Below are 21,038 nucleotides of genomic sequence, written 5' to 3' on the forward strand. Positions count from 1 at the left end.
ATCCTCGCAGGGTCCTTTAGCAGGAGGAAAAGTAGACTTTCAATGATAAGGTTTCCTTTCAAAGGCACTGGCACAATTTCCTACAGTAAAGGTCCTTCTCCCTTTCTGCTTGTCCCCTACAAGCTGATGGAGGAAAACAAACACAACGTGAAACTCCTAAAAATACGGCGATGTTGAGCTCTAAAGAATCTCTGGAATGAGAGTTCTCCGAATGAGGCAGTGTCTATGTTCTTTCTTCCCCCCTTTTTTTTAAAGTTCTTGAACTGCTGGGACCATGAAGAGGAGACGCTGAGTATGAGGAATTACCCCGGAGAAAAGATCTGCCTGAAATGCTCGACTCCTCCTTTCTCGTGGCTTGTAGGGTATGTGGGAGGCGGTCCAAGACCTTGAGCCCGAGGGCAGACCAGCGATATGGCACACGCATGTGAGAGATGGTAGCTGCTCTTACCATGATGCTCTTTGGAACGTGCATTATCTGGGGCTTGATGACCATCTGTAACTCAGTGTGATAGAGCGACCCCTCCTGAGAACACTAAGACCGAAGCTATCAGTTCATTGTTGAGCAGTCTTATAGAACTGACTGCGTATAGGCTGAGCTGGGTAACCTTTCCGGGGTCAACTTAAGAGATTTGACTTGTGGGTCAGGAGTCTTTTGTGGAGGGTAAAAGCACTGGTAGCATGCTGGTGGCTTGTACTCCAGGCCTTTGCCCCTGTGTGTTCTGTGTAGTTGGAGTCAAATAGCCTGATGTCAGACTGGGAACTTCAGGCCAGGCCGGATGCAGGAGCCCCTGGGGTACCTGGGCTCACGGCAAGGCAGCCCCTTCTCTTGACAGAAGATTGGCTTACAGCCTTCATTGGAGGGAGAGGAGTAGACTAGATACCATCTGTAGAGAGTCCCCCTCTACTCCTGTGTAGGTTAACTCATGGGAATTGCTGTTATTTCACTCCTGTCTGTTCCTAGCCATGCCTTCCCTAGTGCCCAGACTTGCTTAGCATTCCTAGTGGAGATAGAGCCAGGTTTAGGAGGTGCAGCCTCTGATCTCAGTTAGACTGACCTGGAGGTTGTGGAAAGGGCAAGCAAGCTGTGAGTGTGAGAACCGCCACCTGCTTTCTGGTTCGGGGAGGATAATGGCAATACCCTGAGAGGAAAGGGTCTGGATATTCGGCACCTCCCATCTCAGCCATACTGTATGGCCCCACAGCAGAGACCTTTGACAAAAGTGGCTTCCTAGGATAAGGATTGAAGTCACACTTGCTTGTAAAAGCATCTAGAGGTATGTTACTTTCTTATTTAGAGCCCAACAGAGAGACCAAGACCATGAAGCTTCCGCCTGCTGGACAGCAAGGACTTCCTGCAGCCTCTCAGCTGTTTTCCAGGTCACTCTCAGAAGCAAGGCTGCTGTGGCTAATTGATGTATCAGAGATGTAATCACAGCCATTGATGGGGAAAACATCAGCAATCTAATGCACTTGGAAACACACACAAGAGATCAAAGGCTGCACAGAAAACATGACTGTCACAGAAGCCAGATCTGAATATAAAACCTAGTCTCTTTTGATGATGGCAGAAAGGAAGTGCCATCCATACAAGATGAAGTTACCCTCTGAACCCCAGGAGGTCCTGCACGCAGTATGTGCCTGCAATCCAAGCTCTTTACTGCCTCTCCTGCTTTCAGCACTGGCCCTGGGGTCATCCAAACCAGCACAGCAACCCTGCTGGCCTCTCTTCTTCTGAAAATGTATCCAACTTTAACAACGCCTTGAGATACCATATTGCTGGTATTTCAAAACTGCCGCCAGCAGGAAGGAGGCCAACGGCATGCCCATACGTGTTCAGCCTCCAAGCGGCCTCATCATCGACAAAGAATCTTAAGTTTACAAGATGCTTCGGGAGAAACAGCAGTTGAATGAACCCTTGAAACAGTCCACCTCTTGCCTGATTTTGCAGGAAGTCCTGGAGTATGAGATGAAAGGAGATCTCCACAACCGTCAGGATTCAGAAATGTTAAAACTCCCAACACCGAGTGGCTGCATCAGTTGGATGCTCAGAAGGTGCCCATGTGTGACAAACGCGGCCCTGGCAATGCAGGCATGTTTGTAAAGCTGCAGGGACCGTCATCCCCTCCCTGAATATTATGTGTGCAGTGACTGTGATGCTCACCCAAAAGAGAAGGGCCTGTTTTTTTTTTTTTGGTGGAGGATCTAACCTACTGTGAAGAGTATGTCCAGCGGGGTATGATGTGGTCACCGTGTTCCCCAGGTGACCCAGCAGATCCGCACTGACCACTGTTCTCCAGCCAGCCTCTGCTGTAGCTTGTTTTCTAAATGTCCTGGCCTTGTCTCTTGAAAGTTCTGCACTTACCTTGTTTTTTGTTGTTATTCTTGTTGCTGTTTCCCTTACCTTGGTTTCATCCCTGCTCATTGAATCTCGAGTCCCCTGTCTTGTTAACTCACTCACACTGACCGTGTGGCGCCCACCAGCTTTTACAGTGAATGGCAGACCGTTTCTGTGCAGTGTCCCCTTGCTGGCACCCCTTGTACTTTCCCTCAGTTCTCTGCTGCAAATGGACATCAGCCGCATTTGAACCAAATCAAATATAATATGTCTGACACTGATTTCATTTTTACTCAATCTATAGACTCCCAGAAAAAAGAAAAACAAAGAGAATTTAAATGAATAAACAGACCCTTCTGGAACCCATTGTGACTCGAGACGTGTCCACAATGTGAGATTTCAGGCACACATTGAAGGAAGATCTGCTGGACAGTCATCCCTGCCCCCAGGTCCTTACCAGCCTGTCACTGGTGCTTAGTTTTCTTGCCTTTAGGTAGACCCTGATTTAAGCAAGACTCTTTAATATTTGAGAGCTTAGAGCTTCCAATTAAAATATGTTAAAACTATTTTTTAAATGTTGCAATGTTACAAGTTATAAAGTAATCAGACAAGCTATACTACTCAAAAAAGGTAAATTTAATGAATGTACGAGTGTGTCCATCATCTCCTGTTTACCCGACAAAGCGAATGCTTGGCTTTTTTAAAAAGTTTCTGAATTCTTGCATTCTCCATGTTTCCGTGTTCTATAGTGTCTGTACAGTTTTGCTACTCATTGATTCCTTAAAAGCCTTAAGGACTTGAGTTCATCTGGTCTGCCAATTTCATGGGTCTTAGGGAAACAGCATTCTCTTTAGACTTTCCATGCCATGAGGGCGCTGGAAGGACAGCCTCAGCAATGTTCCTTCTGTTTTGCTCTCTAGAGGGCAAGGGTGTAGTCTGTTCTGTCATTTCTCCAGGCCTGGGTGGGTGGGGTAGGAGCTGGAGACAGATGGACCAGCAACGCGAAGTTCCCTTTGTGTTCTCCTTTAAAGCTCTTTGCCAGGAACACAGCATGAACGTTTAGTTTGTATTGGTTAAGCTCCAAGGACCAGTCCATGTTTGGGAAATTGAAGTGAGCATGGGCAGGGTACAGAAAACTACTTCTCTCACCAGATCCCAAGCTGTCCATCTCCACACCTACGCAGCAGAGAGCCAGAGGTAGGATCTTAGAGGAGTGGGTGATGCTGGCAGTAAAATGCAGACCTACATCCTGTGAAACACACATGCAGAGTTCTGCAATCTCAAGTTCTGGATCTACACGCCAGTTCCACTTCGAAGTATAACTTTGAAATGCTACAAAATAGATTTCTGAACCTCTTTCTTCATTTGTATAATGGGGATATCGGGCCTACTTACTTCAGCAGGTGGCTCTGAGAATCAAATGCGAGAACGGATATGGGTTAACAGTTGCTGACTTGGATATGCTCTTCCTATAGATTGTTACTCATTGAATCTTGTGTTTTTTTTAATGCAGCTCTAGACTTAGAAGTTGCAGTTGGTTCTTTCTCCACTTGTTGCACAGGTGGAATTTGGCCTTGGGTTTCTGACAGTTTGCACGGAGTCTTGGACTCACTCGGTTTTGTAAAAGATGCTCAATGTCTCACTTGTCTATCTGTCCAACAGCATACCCTGTAAAAAGTGCGTGGTGGTTGGTAATGGAGGAGTTCTGAAGAATAAGACCTTAGGAGAGAAGATCGACTCCTATGACGTAATCATAAGGTAAATATGTTTTCTGTGTGCTACCCTAGAATTGTTTCAACAGAGTATGATTTCTTACCTTGTTACAGCTGTGTTTTAAAAGGAAGGGGAGCTGTCTTCATTTGTTTGTGTGCTTCATTGCACAACCTTCTCTCTCGGTTGCTGGCTAGAGTTAGCCTCGTTTTCAGGTTACTCACGGAGCAAGTATTTGTCAAGTCTCCTTAGTGTGCCGGCTCGCTTGTAGCCACAGGGGAGATAGCAGTGGATAAGAACAATGTTTGTGTTCTCTGTGGAGGGAAGAAAACGAGTAATTAAATATATAAAAATAATAAATGTCAGACATAATTTGAAAGGATGTAATGGAGAATCTTTGAGTGGCTCCTTTGAATGACCACTTAGAGAAAGAGACATCTAAGTAGGGCCCAGGTGACCACACAGTGACAGCCGTATGAAGATGATGGCAGAGCAGTCTAGGCAGAAAGGATGTCTGCTGCGGGGTCTCAGGAGGAGGTGAGCCTGAATTTGAGAGGGGCAGCAAAAAACAAAACAAAAAAAAACCAGTGCGGCTGGGAGGTAGCAGGCGGAGGGAGAATGTGCAGTTGGAAGCCGAAGCGGTGAGCAAAGATCAGGCTGCAGGGGACTTGAAAGCTAGGATTAGAAACTTGGACTTTAAGTATAGCAGGAAGCTTTTTAAGGGTTTTAAGAACAATGCAGCCTGGTTATGTCTTTTTAATATGCCGGCTGTGGCATGGACAATGGAATGTGAGGGATGGGCGGAAATGAAGAGACAATTAGGTTGCGGTATTCAGGTATCACATGATGATGGCTTGGGACAGGATTGTCATGGGAGAGGAAGGGATATGTGGACCACTGCAGATGTGTTTTAGACATAGGGTTATCAGGATTTGTTGCTATATTAGATGTGAAGAGTAATGGAACTAAAGAAATCAAGGATGCCTCCTACTGTTTCCAGCCTAGGAGATTGGCTAGAGAGTGGTATCATTTATGGCATTGGGAAAGACTGGAATAGGAGCCAGTTTAAAGGAAAACTGAGATTTCTATACAAACATGTTAGATTTGAGATGCTTGTTAGATTTGCAGTAGGTATGTCCAGTAGGCAGTTGGCTAAATAGGTTAAGATCTTGATGGTGTGTGGCCGATTAGCTGTATTTAAATCATGGACTGGGTGAGATTTCCCAAGGAGAGACTGAGAGGGAGAAGAAGGTGAGGACTGAGCCTTGGAGCACTCAACATGTAGAGGTTGAGCAAAGAAAAGAGGATGCATACGAAAAAGGTAAGAAGAAAATCAGGAGAAAGTGATCACAGCAGCCAAGAGAGCAAAGCGTTTCAGGACAGAAGGAGCAACCAGCTGTGTCCCAATGCTGGTGAGAGGTCATGCAAGATAAGGACCGAGGGGTGACTGACTGGTGACCTGAAGCTCGTTGACATTCTTGATAAGAGCAGGCTTAGAGGCCTGATGTGGCAAGAAGCCCGGCTGGAGAAGGCTGAAGAGGGAATGCGGAGAGCGTACACCTGGATGTACTCAGGAGCATGCAGAGAAACCAGTGTAGTCCAAAACGTTTGCTTCAAGGAGGAGTTGAGAAATCAGACGGCAGTTAGAGATGGTTATGCAATCGGGAGTCGTTTTTGTTTGCTTTTCTTTTGAAAAGATGGGAGGTGCAACAGCATGTTGGTAAACTGGTGGAAATGAGAAAGAATGGTGTGGTAGAAGAGAGGGGAGGGGTCCAGAACACAAGTGTGGTTGATCTTTTGTACTGGAAAGAGAGCCAGGATTGTGGTCACAACCACCAAGAGTCCCTCTGATGTAGTGATGAGAAAATAAGGATCTTTCTATCTATATTTTTTTTAGAGAAAGGTCGAGATAAGGTCCTCATCTGGGATAAGTGTGTGCGTGTTTGGAGTGGCTGTGAATCGTCTAAAGACTGGCAAGGTTAGCATACTGAGGCAATGTGGCAGGACGGCTTGGCAGTGTTGAGGTTTCATGGGGCTATAAGCCACTGAGCGTTTCTGCATGAGGAGGCCACTTTATTTTCTGTTTGCTATTCATTTTGAGGAAGCTGTGATAATTTACCCACAAAACAATTTTGAAGCAATCACAGGTGTCTCTACCCGTAATTGTCTAAATCTGGTAATTTAGAACCACAGGAAGCCCTTACAGGAAAATGCCATTGGTACGACATTTTGAAAGTCATCTCAAGTGTTATTACATAGTCAGTGGCAAAGGGTAAAACAGTATTTATCCTCCTAGGGGACACTATTTTGCAAACAAAGCATTTCTTTTTCTTAGCATGCCTTCATAATGTGTGCATAAATAGTGCATGTCTAACCTTGGCTTTCAGCATACACAAACCCAACCGTAGATTCCTTGTGGTTCTTTAGTTCACTCTAGCAATAGACATTCATTTGGTTGTGCTTGAATATAATGTAGCAGTTTTATATTGTTAACTTTATTTCAGAGTACAATTTTGATGGGCCTTTAAGCCAACTTATGTGTGATTCTTCTTGCCTGTCAGTCACACACGTCCCTGTGCTACGTGACTGTGTGGCCTTGAGCAAGTCATTTTCTCTCCAGGCATTTGTCCTCCAAGGTCTCTTTCAGTTCTGGTATCCTGTGGCTCTGTGTTCCCATTTCTTTTATTTAGTCTTCAGGTCCCCTGGAGGTAAGACTGAATTATCATTGGCTCCACAGTTACTTTTCAAATACAGATGAACATTTCTGCCTTTGATGAAGCAACTATTTCATGAAAAGGTTGATCTATGGCTTTGTGGTTTTAGAGCACAGGATAAAAGGCTGATGTTTACCCAACTCTGAAACTTCTGCGAACTGTGATGGCAGTGGCACATCCTGCACTTGATCTACATACCTTGTGTGTTTTACTACCCACAGAATGAATAATGGTCCCGTTTTAGGACATGAAGAAGAAGTTGGGAGAAGGACGACCTTCCGACTTTTTTATCCAGAATCTGTTTTTTCAGATCCTATTCACAACGACCCTAATACGACAGCAATTCTCACAGCTTTTAAGCCACATGATTTGAGGTGGCTGTTGGACTTGTTGATGGGTAACAAAATAGTAAGTAGGCAAAATTGTTTTTCCTTTCGATTACCTTTAGTATTTTTTTTTCCTTTAAAAAAAAGCCACATTGTTCTACTTTCCATATTCTTTATTTCAGAACACTAATGGTTTTTGGAAGAAACCAGCCTTAAACCTGATCTATAAACCTTATCAAATCAGAATATTAGATCCTTTCATTATCAGAACAGCGGCTTATGAACTGCTTCATTTTCCAAAAGTGTTTCCCAAAAATCAGGTATGTATCTATCTCTGCGTGGTTTCAAACTACAGATCTGGCTGAGATAGGATACAGGGTCCTGGGAACTCTCAAAAACTGTGTCAGAACCACAGCTCAGGAGATGGTTTCTGAGGGCCATCTCTCAGTTAGTCAAAGTAGTTATCTGTGGATACCATCTTTATGATTTTCATTTACATTTCAAGGAAATATACTTTTAAATTGGGTTTTTTGGTCCTGCCCTTTAGGGCCTTCCTGGGGTCTCTTTGTGCATGCCGAAACAATTCATCTTTCATAACTGTCTTCAGTGTTCTGCGGTGAGGAGAGTCTGACTGGGTGGGCTGATGGGCAGGCTTGTGCTCAGAGTAGCTGGCCTGGCTTCAGAACGAGTGCATCGCTTTCCAGGCGAAAAAAGAACTGTCAGGGAAGTAGTCCAGAAACATTTCTGTGGTCAGAGGAAATGTTGGCACTAATTTCTCAAGAAATGGTAGTTACAACAATATTGAAAGAGTTCTTGAAACTCCAAAATGAAATCTCACTTTCACTCCTGTTTGCCTACTTTCCCTAGAAAAGAATATTCTAGACCCATATAGGGGCAGAGATATTTTCCACTGGAAGCTTGAGTAACTGTATAATATACCTTAGTTGAAATGAGCTTTCCCCCCTTTTTAGCGTAGAGAAAATTCCAAAGAAATAAATATACATCATGTATTTTACATGTATTTTCTCGATTATATGTAGCATGATAAAAACTGAATAAGAAATTCAAAAGTGTTATGTTCTAAAAATAAATTAGTGTTACACACTGAAAATCAAGTAACTTAAAAAGGAATATTAAAAAATTAGAAAGTTGCCATTCTTTTCTCTTCCCTCTATAATCCATGTCATCTCCCAAGCTTTTCTATCCTTTATGTGCTTCCAGACTGTTTGCTATGTTTTCAAACACATACACATACCCTTTTTGTTTGTTCAATATAATTATGATTATACTACAGACATTGTTCTACTCTTTTCTTTTTTTCCCTTTATTTAAGTCTTCTCCTATTTATAAACTCAACTGTATCCAGTATTTTCTTCTCTTTTTAAATAATGTAGCAGTACATGTGCTGATAGGAGTTTTCTGCTCATGTGTCGGATTTCTGTAGGATAGACTCCTGAAAATGGAAGCTCAAGTCAAAAAGCATCCATGCTTTAAATTTAAACCTGACTTCCTAGTAATTCTGAGGGTAAAGGACAGCTTCTGAATGTGTGTTTTGTGACTTTTCAGCTCCTATATTCCTAAGTGAAGTATGATCAGGTGTATCTTGGTTCTTCATTTTAGGTAATGTCTTTAATTCCAAAAGCAGAGGAAGACCCTGTGCATGCTTAGTGATGACATTAGAACTAACCGTAGCTACGTTAAAGTCCAGTAGGATATGGTGTCCCAGAAACCACATGAAAACATTGCTGTATTTCAAGGGAAGTCAGCCATGTCCAATGCTGTCCAGAGGCTGAACATGCATAGTGAACCCTGGTTTTAGAAATGTGGAGGTCATACTGGTAATATATATTGACAACAGGAAAGAAGGAAAACGCCTGCTTGAATTGGGTTGAAGAGAACCTGGAACTCGTATGAGCAAGCAGCAACAAATCTTTAGTGGACTTTTTGCTAGAACGAGGATCAGAGAAATGAAGCAATAGTTGGAAGATGATACAGGATCGGGGAAGTGTGTTTTGTTCATGTTTGGTCTGTATGTTGAAGGGAATGATTCAGCGGAAAGAAATATTTATGATGAGGGGAGAAAGTAGGTAAGTAAGTACAGAAGAAAAACCGTTGAGATATGGGATAACATATGCACTAGTGAAGGGTTGTTGAAGTTATATCTCATCCATTATAAGAGGAATAAACACTGTAAACATGAAGATACAGGTAAGACGGTAGATTTGGAGGTGGGAAGACGACGTCACTCTCTTTTGACTGCTTTTGTTTCTTTAAAAAAAAATCAAGATTAGGCAAATTAGGAAAGAGACTATGGCTGTTGGAGGATACAAAATTACAAATTCTCATCTTGGAATTTACTATTATTCCAAATTTAGTATTATTCAAAGTTATAAATTCTCCTCATGGAATTAGTAGGAATGGAAATTTACTAGTCAAATGTAACTGGATTGCTGGGCATACTTAATGCCTATTTGAGAGTTGGGTCATAAATTCAGCATTCACCCAGGTAAGCCTGTTTCCCTCTTGCCCTCTTCTGTCGCTGGGGAGTGGGGACAGGGTGACTGCAGTGCTTATCCCTCTTATAAGAGTTTGTCAGGTGATAATATAGGTTCTGTGGTGATGGGTACAGAAGAGCTTAAATAAAGGAATGGTTATGTAGACGGTTGAGGGACTCTAAATTGTGAAGAAAGTTAGAAGACATGAAAAGGGGTCAGGAGAAAGGAGAAGTAATGGAATCAATGATGCTGGATGACTCCTAGGTTACAGTGGTACCCAGCATAAAGAAAAGCTTATGCTGAAGGCAGTTAAGGCTTTCAGACAAGTTTGTGTCTTGGAATTGATTTGATTTGATTGTGCCTCTTTGATGATTTTCTTTTCCTCAAAATCCTAATAAGTCACATGTAATTTCAATGAGAACTATAAGAAACACTTAATTGAAAGTGCTATGTAAAAAGCTTAATAAATATCTTATTTTTCTCTTGGAAGGCCATTTCAGTGAGAATTAAAATTTCTGAAAGACCCTCTTGTCAAATATTCGTCACACTGGTTTTCAAGATATATGTCAGATGAGGAAAGAGTTTGCTTGGTTTTTCTAAAAAAAAATAGTGGTGCAGTTGAGATTGTGCTATTGCTATGTGTGTATTTGGAATATTTATTTTCTAGTCAGATACTTTACAGTTTGTCATTGAAGTGCTTGATTAGTCTTTCCCAGAATTAGTTTAAATGGAGAGTATCAAATACAGCTATTCTAAGGCGAATTTATATGAAGTCTTTTATCATGATTTCATCCGTTCACGAATTAAGCTGTTCTCACGTTTCATATGTGTTCAAAATTCCCAGGCTTTGCTTTTGGCATAAGGAGCCTGGCTCATCTGGTCTTTTAATTTTTTAAAACAGTGCAGCAACATTTTCTTAAGCCTCACAGTATTCTTTCATTTGACAGTTGTCCTCTGGGATAATACTGCAGCTATATTTTAATTTAAAGGCTTACGAGGATTTCAGTCACAGTTTATTATTTATTTATTTATTTTTAGAGTTAAGGTATCCATGTATACTCTTTGGAGGCTTCAGCCTTATAATGAGAGTTTATTTCTCTCATTATTAAACATTTAGAAATCCCTGTTTTGTATGATTCGGCCAACCAAATATGCTGTGGAAACAAGTAGCCCCTTTTACTGAAAATTTTTTTTCCATTCCCTCCCCCAGAAACCCAAACACCCAACAACAGGAATTATTGCCATCACACTGGCATTCTACATATGCCACGAAGTTCACCTAGCTGGTTTTAAATACAACTTTTCTGACCTCAAGAGTCCCTTGCACTACTATGGGAACGCCACCATGTCTTTGATGAATAAGGTAAGGTACTGTCCTTACGGTAATATGTATATGCTTGGGACTAATCTTCGGGGAATGGAAAGCCCTTCTTTTCCTCTTCTCACACTCATTTTACGGCGGGACCAGGTTCTGAGGGGTTGAGGGCTTGATGGGGTTTACAGACCTGCTGAGATCCAGGTTACAACTAGCTCAGGTCCAGGTTCATTTTACTACAGCATCAAATCCCAATTTGTGGGCCTCATGGTTATTGCCAAGTGTCATCAAACCCATGTAAGTACAGAATCTTATTTTAGATAGTCTATCGTATTTGCACAATTGAAATACAGCAACTGTTGTGTTTGAGAGATTACAGATTCACCTTGGATTGCTACGCTTAATTATTCTCATACATTTGTTTTTAAGTAGACAAGATGGACTAGAGTTTTTTAATCCTACAAGAGAATCTTCATGGTCAAAAGGTTAAAAACCTTCATACTGGATCATTCTTCTCTTGAATAGGGATTAATAGTGAGGGTTTTCATTCTTTTTAAAGAATTTTACTTAAAAAAAATTTTTTTTTTTGAGACAGTCTCACTCTGTCGCCCAGGCTGGAGTGCAGTGGTGTGATCTCAGCTCACTGCACCTTTTGCCCCTCCAGGTTCAAGCGATTCTCCTGCCTCAGCCTTCCGAGTAGCTGGGATTACAGGCGCCTGTCACCACGCCCAGCTAATATCTTTTATTTTTGTAGAGATGGGTTTTTGTCACGTTGGCCAGGCTGGTATCGAAGTCCTAGCCTCCTGTGATCTTCCCGCCTTAGCCTCCCAGAGTGCTGCGATTACAGGCATGAGCCACCGCACCGGTCTAAGGATTTGTCTATCACTTGACTAAGAGTTTCCTAGTTTTCTGATTTGAACTTAGATGAGTAAGTAGTGCGTCACAAGTGAGAGGATTAAAATGTTACCTGTATACTTTCAATATTGAAACACTACTCGATAGAAAGTATACTGATATATTTCATGAAATCAGTCCCCTTGAACCATCCTACTATATAAGCTGAAGAAGTGGTATATAAATCTGGTTAGATTTTAGTATTGTCTTTTGTCCCTCACCTCCACCCTCTGTCCCCACCATGTAGGACAAGCACTTAAGTATTTGAAGAAGTAGATGCCTCAACAGACTTTAGATGAGGCTCATTTCTCCTCAGCCCTGAACTTTCCTGTAGCACTTGTGGTATTTCAAGTGTCATCTAAAGAAAATATTAAAATAACTTCCTGAGGAAAAAAACTTGTATATTCATGTATAGAACAGTAATTTTTTTTAACGTATCTTAAACTGAACCAGGCATTGTATTAGTTTAGACTGATTTTTTTTTTTTTTAATTGAGTTCTAGGGGCTTCTTTCATTAAAGTGAACAACTCACAATTTTAGTGTCCAGATTTGTATTGTACCATGATTCGGTCTACCAGGGTTGATAAGAAGGAGCCTTACATATGTGAGAGTTTAAGTGGAAAGGGGGCGGGGGGCTGCAGAGAAAACTTTTGCACAAGAACCAGCAAGGAAAGAAATTTGAAAGGCAATCAAAGGTTAAAAGTACATGCAACTTGTTACTTAACATTCCAGTTCTTTATTCAGAACTTTTTAGATATAAAACGTTGCTGCTGCTAATACTTTGAGATTGGGAAAGACGGTAATTGTATTTTTCTTCCTTAGAATGCATATCACAATGTCACTGCAGAGCAGCTCTTTTTGAAGGACATTATAGAAAAAAACCTTGTAATCAACTTGACTCAAGATTGACTCTACAGACTCAGAAGATGAAGCTAACAGTGTTAGTTTTATTTTTGTACTGAAATTTTTAGTTTAAAATATGTTGGATGCACTCATCAAATAATTATGTATATTGTCTGTTGCTGCCTGGTGATTCATAACCACCAGCTTAATTTCTGTGAATACCATATATTTAACTTATGAAACCAAGAAATGTTTAGTGACGGTATCAGGAAAATGTTTTGATTGCATTGTTTTTAAAATAAGCTATTTTCTGACGTGTTTTTACGTCTTTTTATAGTGACTTCACCTTGGACTCTGAAGGGGCATGACTTCCTGCTGAGGGTTTAGTTTACCGCAGTTTTGACTATAATAAGACATTCTCAGAAGTGTATTTGGCTACTGTAAACATGGCTGGTGGGAAATCACATACGATTGGGGCTTGATGTGGCAAACTGAAGCCTCTTGGCTATGGAAATATAAGTTCATACTGGTTTAATTAAGCTCTCCCCGACAACCCCCGGAATTAAATGAGCTGTGATTGTGATGAGTAGTTTGGTACAATGAAGGTGGTAAGTTAAAGGAAATAGGCTAAGCATAAGTTCTGGTTAAGTATATAACTAGAGAATAGAATTATTACAGTCTGACGGCTTTGTATTATTTTAAAGACATACAGTTTAACTTTATACAATGAAGCTAAGCTAGACAAACTCAAGGAAAGAAAAATCTTGAACTTTTTTTTGGTCTGGTTTATTCATTAAATTTTGAAGGTTTTCCACTTGGAAGTAAATTAGGAAAGGTAAAGAAGACAAAAGAACAAGTAAACACTTACGAAAAGTCAAGCTGAGGCTGGGCGTAGTGGCTCCCACCTGAAATCCTAGCACTTTGGGGAGCCAAGGAAGATGGTCAGATTGACTGAACAGGAGATCAAGACCAGCCTGGCCCAACGTGGTGAAACCTGTTCTCTACTAAAATACAAAAAATTAGCTGCGCATGGTAGTGCATGCTGTAGTCCCAGCTACTCAGGAGGCTGAGGCATGACAATCGCTTGAGCCAGAGAGGCAGAGAGGTTGCAGTGAGCCGAGATTGCGCCACTGCACTCCAGCCTGTGTGACAGCAACTGTTGTCGTCAAAAAAAAAAAATCATGTTCCCATGATTAAAGCTAATCTTCAGATGGAAAGCATGCCTGGCTACCTAGGGTGCACCAGAGAATCTGATCCAACGCAAGCCAGTCAATCCTACAATTGTGGTAAGCTAATCTCCTTAAATTTTAATAAATACAACCAAAGGCCATTTGGAGGTGGGGGAATGAGAGGTGAAGGAACAGAACAGAGCTTGTAAGGATGAAACTAAAAGTTGTCTGAGGATGTTATGAGCTGAAGAATGAATTACTGTCTTTTGAACAATAAACATCACTGGGAAACACTGGAAAACCATGGTTTGATTACTGACAACCAATCTACCTCTCTACAGAGGGTGTATAAAGGGTGAAATCTATTAGATTGGGCTCAGAAACAGGAATGCAGTACATAGGATGAAGGGAAGAGGAGTCGCTGATTTAACCCAGATCAGACATTCATTATGAACTATGTTCGAGTAATAACCAGCATAGGTTTAGCATATGTTTGCAGAGTGCCAGAGTTTTGATTCTTCTTAGAACTTTGCAAAAGCCAGAACTGGAATCACATGTAATCAGTGTGACTTCCCCTTATACCACACACACATAGGCTGCAGTGTGGCTGCTGAAGTTCAGTTGATACAAGGAAAATCAGGCTTCAAAAAGGATGGTGCTGTGGGTACACAAGGACATAAAGATGGGAATAAAGACACTGAGGACCGGGGCAGGGGGAAGGTAGCGGGGAGGGCAAGGGCTGAAAAGCTATGTATTGGGTACTATGCTCACAACCTGGATGATGGGATCATTCATACCCCAAACCGCAGCATCACACAGTATACCCATGTAACAAACCTGCATACGTGCCTGTAGAATCTAAAATTTAAAAAGTTGAAATTAATTACTGGGGAAAAAAAAGAGTGCTGGACATAGAAAAAGTCAAAGTAAAAAACCAATAGTGGCATTTTCAAATGCTGCTGGAAGCACAGTATTGCTATAAATGAGATGTTAAAATTGAGGACTCTGGCATCTTTTACAGTATAGGGAAGAGCTACAAACCTCAAAGTTGTTTTATTTAAACCAAATAATCTGAGCAAGATATATATACAATTTATTAAAAACAAATGAACACATTAAAATTCCACTATTTTACAATCTAAATTCTAGCAACATATACAAATACTGAGTGACTACAGTACATGCCGAGGTAAGAAAATTACATTCTGGGAGAATATCACTGACGCTTAAACCATTTTTATGTCTAATATGTATTTCAACACGTTTGTTTCCACTTTTCCCAGTGCCACACACAAAAAAAGTGTCACAAGTTGGATTACATGAGAACTGGTGCCACAGGTGACTTCAAAAGCATTTTAATAACCATCCAACTCTTAGATTTTGCAGTTTAGGAACTTCAAGTTCAGAACCAAAAAGCAGAGAATCGTTTCATCTGCCATGATGTTTCTATAGCCTTCTTGCTCTCTAGGTGACAATGCGGAGCCAGGGCAAAGGTGTTTAAGCTTTGTCACTTTCCACAGCTTGGTGGCCACATTCATGTTTAGAATATGAGCTCAGATTCTGCTCCCCTCTCCCGGGAAGGGGAGAGGCAAGTGTGTATGTGTTGTCATAATTACTGCATTAATTCTTCACTCAAACCATTTACATCAGCGAATAAACCCATTGTTCAAGGCAAAGTGCAAATAGTGAAACATGAACTTAAATAAACTGGACTAGACCCAGCACATACAACAGGATCCGTTTAGACTTACAGCATTTAATAAAGTACAAATCAGAATTCACAATATCTTAAACTGTGCTGTTTCTGAAGATCAAGTAACAGCCAAGTCAGTGTAATTTTATGAAACCTGTAATGGCCACATTGGTTGTGTCTCTGTCTGACGTATTTCTATAATTGTGTTAACAAGAACAGATTTAATCCAATACACCAGTGACTGTGAGTCTTAGATGTTGGAAGCAAAAGTTAACAATTCAAGGGAAATTTTGTCAAATATGGTTATTTTCACATTTTCAGTTGTTACTTGATTGTCTCCAAAGCTGTATATATCAGACATATAAATGTGGTAAAAAACAAAAACAATTAGAAAACCTCTACTATAAAAACAAATGAATAAAGTACAAAGCAGAAAAACCATTTGAATCAGGCTCAGCTCTTCATCTGGAAAGTAAAGTTTATATAAAAGTTGTAAAAACTAGATGTTTTATAAAAATTATTGGTAGTCCAAAGCAGTATGAATCGAGTCTTAAAATATGCATCATTTCAGGAAATACTTGCTTCTCTTCAAAAATAAAAAATAAAAACACACTGAACAACAACAAAACTCCAGGAAAACAATCAGGTATACAGAATTACACAATAGCAAACTTCTTTGGGAAAAGGAAATAGTTATCAAAAACATCATCTCTCTCAAAGCTTCAAACAGGTATATTACTTGAGGAAAAGTATATTCTCTGTGTACTAAGCATGAATTAAAAAATAACTGGTCTGCTGTCTTCCCACCTGAAAGGGGATGACTGTATTAATACATGTGCTTTACCCATCCCATGTATGTTTTAATAAAAGCCTAACATCTATGTCTTTTGTTTCAAACATTTTGAAACAAATTATGTATTGATTTTTCAATGAATGAAATTGTGCCTCAAAGTTTGGAGAAGGAATAGCCAATGAAAATAAGGCCAACAAAACCATACCACAAAAGGGCAGGAAGTCTGCAGAAATAAACAGTTCTCTTTCTGAAGCAATGTTTTACAATACTGATATAATTCATGGAAGCAGGAAAACTAATACTGTTCATCTTTATTCAAATTGAGAGAATTCTGGCAACATCATAGTCTGGTGGCTCAGGCCAACAGAAGTGACAGGATCTTTATGGAAAAGTACTGTTCAACATTAAATCTACAAACGAAGGTTTAAGTAAGAGGGGATGTCAAATTTAAATATTTTTATCGTGGTAAGCTGCTCATGTCATCTTGCCCATCTAAAAGATGGTTTTGCATTGCTGGCTAATAAATTATAGATGATTTCTATTTTGCTGTGTCTAAAACTAGCTCTGGGCAGGTATGAACAAGTGGTGACATGGAAGCTGCCAGGAGGTATCAAACACAAGGCAATGAATATTCATTTGCTAGGAAGCTATAATGTCTGCTCCCTAGGTGACACAGGATTGCTCTCACCTCTTACCACACAAAGGGCATGATCATGCAGTCCTGAAAAACACAAGTTGGGTTTACATTTTGTGTAATAGTTCATGGAAAATTAAAAATTTTATCGACTAAAAATAATAAAATACCTTGAGACTCAAGAAAAATATATATGTTTGTGTGTGAACGTATAAAGCCAAAAAGGACAAATTCTAGTTACCTTTTAAAGAGGTAATTTATATTACTTCTGAGTGAATAATTTTGCCTTTCACTGTGATAAATATAAATGGGTCATGTTTACAGCACTCCCTTCGAAGCTCTCAATTTTTCGTAACTCTTCTAGGAAAAATCTCATTGCAAATAAAGTTGGGGGTGGGAGAACAACCTCCTTAAAAGCTTTCAAATTGTAAAGCTGTTCCTATTCCACATGGGGAGCGTACTTAAAGACATGAAAGAATCTGAATTCATGTGACTGATAAGGCAAGCATCACTCACAGAAACACTCAAACGTCTTATAAACACAAGAATGGGGCAAGCCACCAAGGGCCTCAAGTGGAATGCCCAAGGATGACAGCAGGTCATATACCGTGAAGCATTAAAGCTCTAGAGTGTCACTAAGTGAAAAAGCAATGCCTCTGGCTCCTTACAAGTCAGAGTGTCCCAGCTGCAGATCTTAAGATGAGTAAGTGGATATGGCTGCAATCAAAACAATGCTTATATCACTATTTAAAAAAACATATCCCAGAAAGGAATATAGGACTAGAAGAGGAAATCATGGTAGTACCCATCTTTCACAAACAGTCTAGAATTTCAAGCCATTAGATATTTCAAGAACAGTACCGTGCGTTATTGCCAGTCAGGCTGAGAGAGCCGTCTCGAGTTCATTAATGTACCTGCAGCATTGGTAATAAATACTCTCAGTGATTTTTAATTTCTTTGAAGTGCATTATAGGGAGCTTTTTCTGTATTAAAAATAGTGTTCTACAGTAGTATCAAACAGGATGTTTGAAATTTAACAGGCAAGCAGTAACCGTGCCACCATAACACCTTTAAAGCAAGATGGCAAGATTAGTAGTTTCCTGTACCTCAGTCACCACATTTTCCCCAACCACTTCAGTGGCAGATATGTAATACATTCTATATATTACTACCACTAATAATTAAAAAAAAAAAAAGGCCATGTGCTTTAAAACGATGCTTTGTAAAAAGCAGCATCACCTTCAAAGGATTTCTTTTGAAACATTGCATTCTCCATTCCTTCCTGCTCCTGATACTTCCTGTACGCTCTGTGGCACCTGGTACACCAATTCATCTGGGGCAGCTGGACCTGGCTTCCCACCTTTCGGGGTATCATACTGGGCCTGGGCTGAGGAGCAGCTGTCGGTCCTGGAGAGAGGCGTATTGTAAGTTCCCACTAGTGGGGGAGGCTGGTTCCCCGTAGCTTTGAAAGTGGATGTGGAGGGCAGACCAGCTGAAGCTGTGGGGTGCCCGCACATGTCCATGATGATTGGGGTTGCATACTCAGGCCCCGTGACTGGGAGTGGTTCCGCATAGGCATGATAAACTTCCTGCACTGGTGAATTGTAAGGATCTAGGTCTGCATAGCCTGCTTCTTTTCCTTCTTCTGGTTTAAAGGTAGATCTCTGATGAAGTGTACCAACAATTCCTCCTACGAGTGGCTGAGCATACTCTGGGTATCACAAAACGACAGAAAAGTCATTTTACTAATAAAGGGACTCCATAATTAAGGGCGGCAGTTACAGTATCAAAAGCAAACATTCTTTAGGGTACTTTTGCCATCAACACCCAATCTGCAAGAACTTCAGAAATCAAAATTAAACTGTCTAGTATCTCACAGTAATAATATACCAGAAAGTCTCATTTATGTAATGTTGCATAAAGAGTTTTTACATGCTGTTTAGATTTACAGACAGAATATTTCTTTACTGAATATTTTCTTTCTGAACGATTTTCAGAATATCGTATTGGAAAAGAAACAATTACTGGAATAAGTATTAATCTTGAAAAATAATTTCAGAGATTTTTTTTCAAATATCAGGAAATATTTAAAATAAATATGTACTAGGTTAACAGGATAAATACTGCAAAGCTTCCTCTGTCTTTGCCATTCTCTTAACATCTCAGGTCTTCCCACAAACCAAACAAGCAGAGCCTCAGTTGACGTATGTAATGCCCAGAGACTTTAGAAATGAATGCCCCAACTTTACAGACAGAACGTCCAAGATATAGAAGTGACTCTCTGAAGGTCACCTTTTAAAAAAAAGTGGTTCTGCCTTTAGGAAACAATTCATTTCTTACACATGACAGGAGTCAGATACTGTAAATCCCAAAGCACTTTACAGCAAGCCTAAGCGTGTCTCCCTCTACCTGGCACCAGAAGGCGGCAACATAGTTACCTGCAGAGTCTGCTTGCAGCACTGTGGTGACTTCTCTTGGACTCAGGTGATTCACTTCACTACTGCTATAGCGAACTGGGGTTTCCTCATGGTCCACTGCTTTCGCAGGAAGAAACTGCTTCATTCCTTTCCACCACCCTTCATTGTGACAGTAAGCCAAAGAAACCGTTAAATAAAAACCAGGATCTCAAATGGTACTATCAAGAGAGAAATCCTGTTGCATTTAAGCCATTTCTGTAACAAGTATCTCTACAAACTTGCCTGTATAGTCAAACTTTTTTGCTGAGAGAGACTATCCAGCACCAAGCAGTGCATGGTAGAAATCTCTACCAAAAACATGCAGGCAAACCACTGTTAGTACAGTGCAGCCAGATACAGTATCTATTTTAGGGGTGATTTTAATTAAGTTTGCCCCCAAAAAAACACTCTCCAAGATCTGCCCCGAGGCACTAGCAGCCCCTTGCTACCCTAGCCATAGCAGTGAACTCTCCTGGCTCCTCAGAGCTGATCCAGTAGTGAGATTGGAAAGTGAGAGACTGGTAGAGGGGCCTTTGGTATGACTTGCAGCAATTCAGAAGATGACAACTCATCATGGGAGACCTCCCAATTCCTAACTGCTGGACTCCACTTGGTGAATAACCAGGGCAGAGGACAAACACACACTGTGTCCTTGAGACCACAGTCCTTTGTTTCTGACTCAGTGTTCACATGGCCACACAGAAAGCTGGTCTCCTCAAGGGAAACAGATTCATAGGACAAACTACACAAGTTTTCCAGAAGAAAATGAAGAGAGGTTGTTATGAGAAATTTGTACTTTTCATCTCACTGCTTATGAACTAGAAGAGATTTTGTAGAAGGGTAAAAATGATAAGAACTGAAGAGTAATGCCATCATTGTTCTAACAGTGTCGGGGAGTTCCCGTGAGCCTCAGAATGACTCCCTTTTTTCACTACTGTCCCCTGTAGGGGAGGGACTTCCCTCCGATGGAAATGAGACGCAGACCACGTGAGTTACCTGCCCGTTCCCAGTAAGGTAAGTCATAGGTGCCTTCGGTTTTTTTCTTTCTGGAAAAATACAGAAAAGAAGGTAGGAAATAGAGTAAATTCACTGGTAAGAAATTTATCAAACTGCAGAATAAACACCAACGTTAATAATTAGTCTAGAGTACACGCCTCTATTTGCTGATCTACTTAAGGGAGTCTATTTCATTTGACTTTCAAAGGTGCTACTGCTGAGGTTTATCAATCCTGGACTCTCAGTAAACACCTATCTTTTGCCATAGCTACCTTGTTACCTACCTATTATCCACTCAAAAGGCATAAAAGAAATTTTAAAATGCCATGTCTATAGATGAAAAGACTGAATCAAATCAAAGAATCTGCTCTGCTATGTGGGTTATTATAGGTAAATTATGTTAAGTCTCTTTTGGTTTCAAATATAGATATCACAAATCAACTGAGTCACAAAATTCACAGATCTAAAAAACCCATCTTCTTCTGGTTTTCTATTCTGCTTTTTTTTCTCCAACTTTTTGCTTTTCTTCTATAGTCTTTTTCCTCAGCGAAGTTTAAAGGGTCCCATACCCTTAATTGCATAGATCTGATTCCTCCAACCATTCCATGATAAGTGGAAGGGACGAGACCATGACTTTCCAAGTCTGGGAGGCACTGAAATTCTCT

At 40.6% G+C, this 21,038-nt stretch overlaps 2 protein-coding genes across 55 annotated transcripts in view; one reads left to right on the forward strand and one right to left on the reverse strand.

Annotated features, from left to right (window-relative positions):
* ST3GAL6 (ST3 beta-galactoside alpha-2,3-sialyltransferase 6) overlaps positions 1 to 14,102 on the forward strand; it is a 63,026-nt gene extending 48,924 nt beyond the window's left edge. For 27 of the 50 annotated variants that reach the window (XM_078352165.1, XM_078352200.1, XM_078352181.1 and 24 more), the window contains 6 exons: positions 3,998 to 4,093; positions 6,981 to 7,167; positions 7,268 to 7,405; positions 10,791 to 10,943; positions 12,612 to 12,729; positions 12,970 to 14,102. In XM_078352165.1, coding sequence (XP_078208291.1) covers positions 3,998 to 4,093; positions 6,981 to 7,167; positions 7,268 to 7,405; positions 10,791 to 10,943; positions 12,612 to 12,698 — 661 coding nt within the window. In that variant the 3' untranslated portion in view covers positions 12,699 to 12,729; positions 12,970 to 14,102. Of the gene's footprint in view, positions 1 to 255; positions 363 to 3,997; positions 4,094 to 6,980; positions 7,168 to 7,267; positions 7,406 to 10,790; positions 10,944 to 12,611 lie in introns of all 50 variants that reach the window. The other 23 variants (XM_054246082.2, XM_078352189.1, XM_078352167.1 and 20 more) reach the window with 2 other exon arrangements.
* Positions 14,103 to 14,873: 771 nt separating this feature from the next.
* Positions 14,874 to 21,038, reverse strand: part of DCBLD2 (discoidin, CUB and LCCL domain containing 2) — a 104,162-nt gene continuing 97,997 nt past the window's right edge. For all 5 annotated transcript variants that reach the window (XM_035274191.3, XM_002758869.7, XM_078352163.1 and 2 more), the window contains 3 exons: positions 20,374 to 20,423; positions 19,360 to 19,497; positions 14,874 to 18,632 (listed from right to left, as the gene is read on the reverse strand). In XM_035274191.3, coding sequence (XP_035130082.1) covers positions 18,163 to 18,632; positions 19,360 to 19,497; positions 20,374 to 20,423 — 658 coding nt within the window. In that variant the 3' untranslated portion in view covers positions 14,874 to 18,162. The remainder of the gene's footprint in view (positions 18,633 to 19,359; positions 19,498 to 20,373; positions 20,424 to 21,038) is intronic.

This window comes from Callithrix jacchus, chromosome 15, assembly GCF_049354715.1.
Source record: "Callithrix jacchus isolate 240 chromosome 15, calJac240_pri, whole genome shotgun sequence".
NCBI classification, from domain to species: domain Eukaryota; kingdom Metazoa; phylum Chordata; class Mammalia; order Primates; family Cebidae; genus Callithrix; species Callithrix jacchus.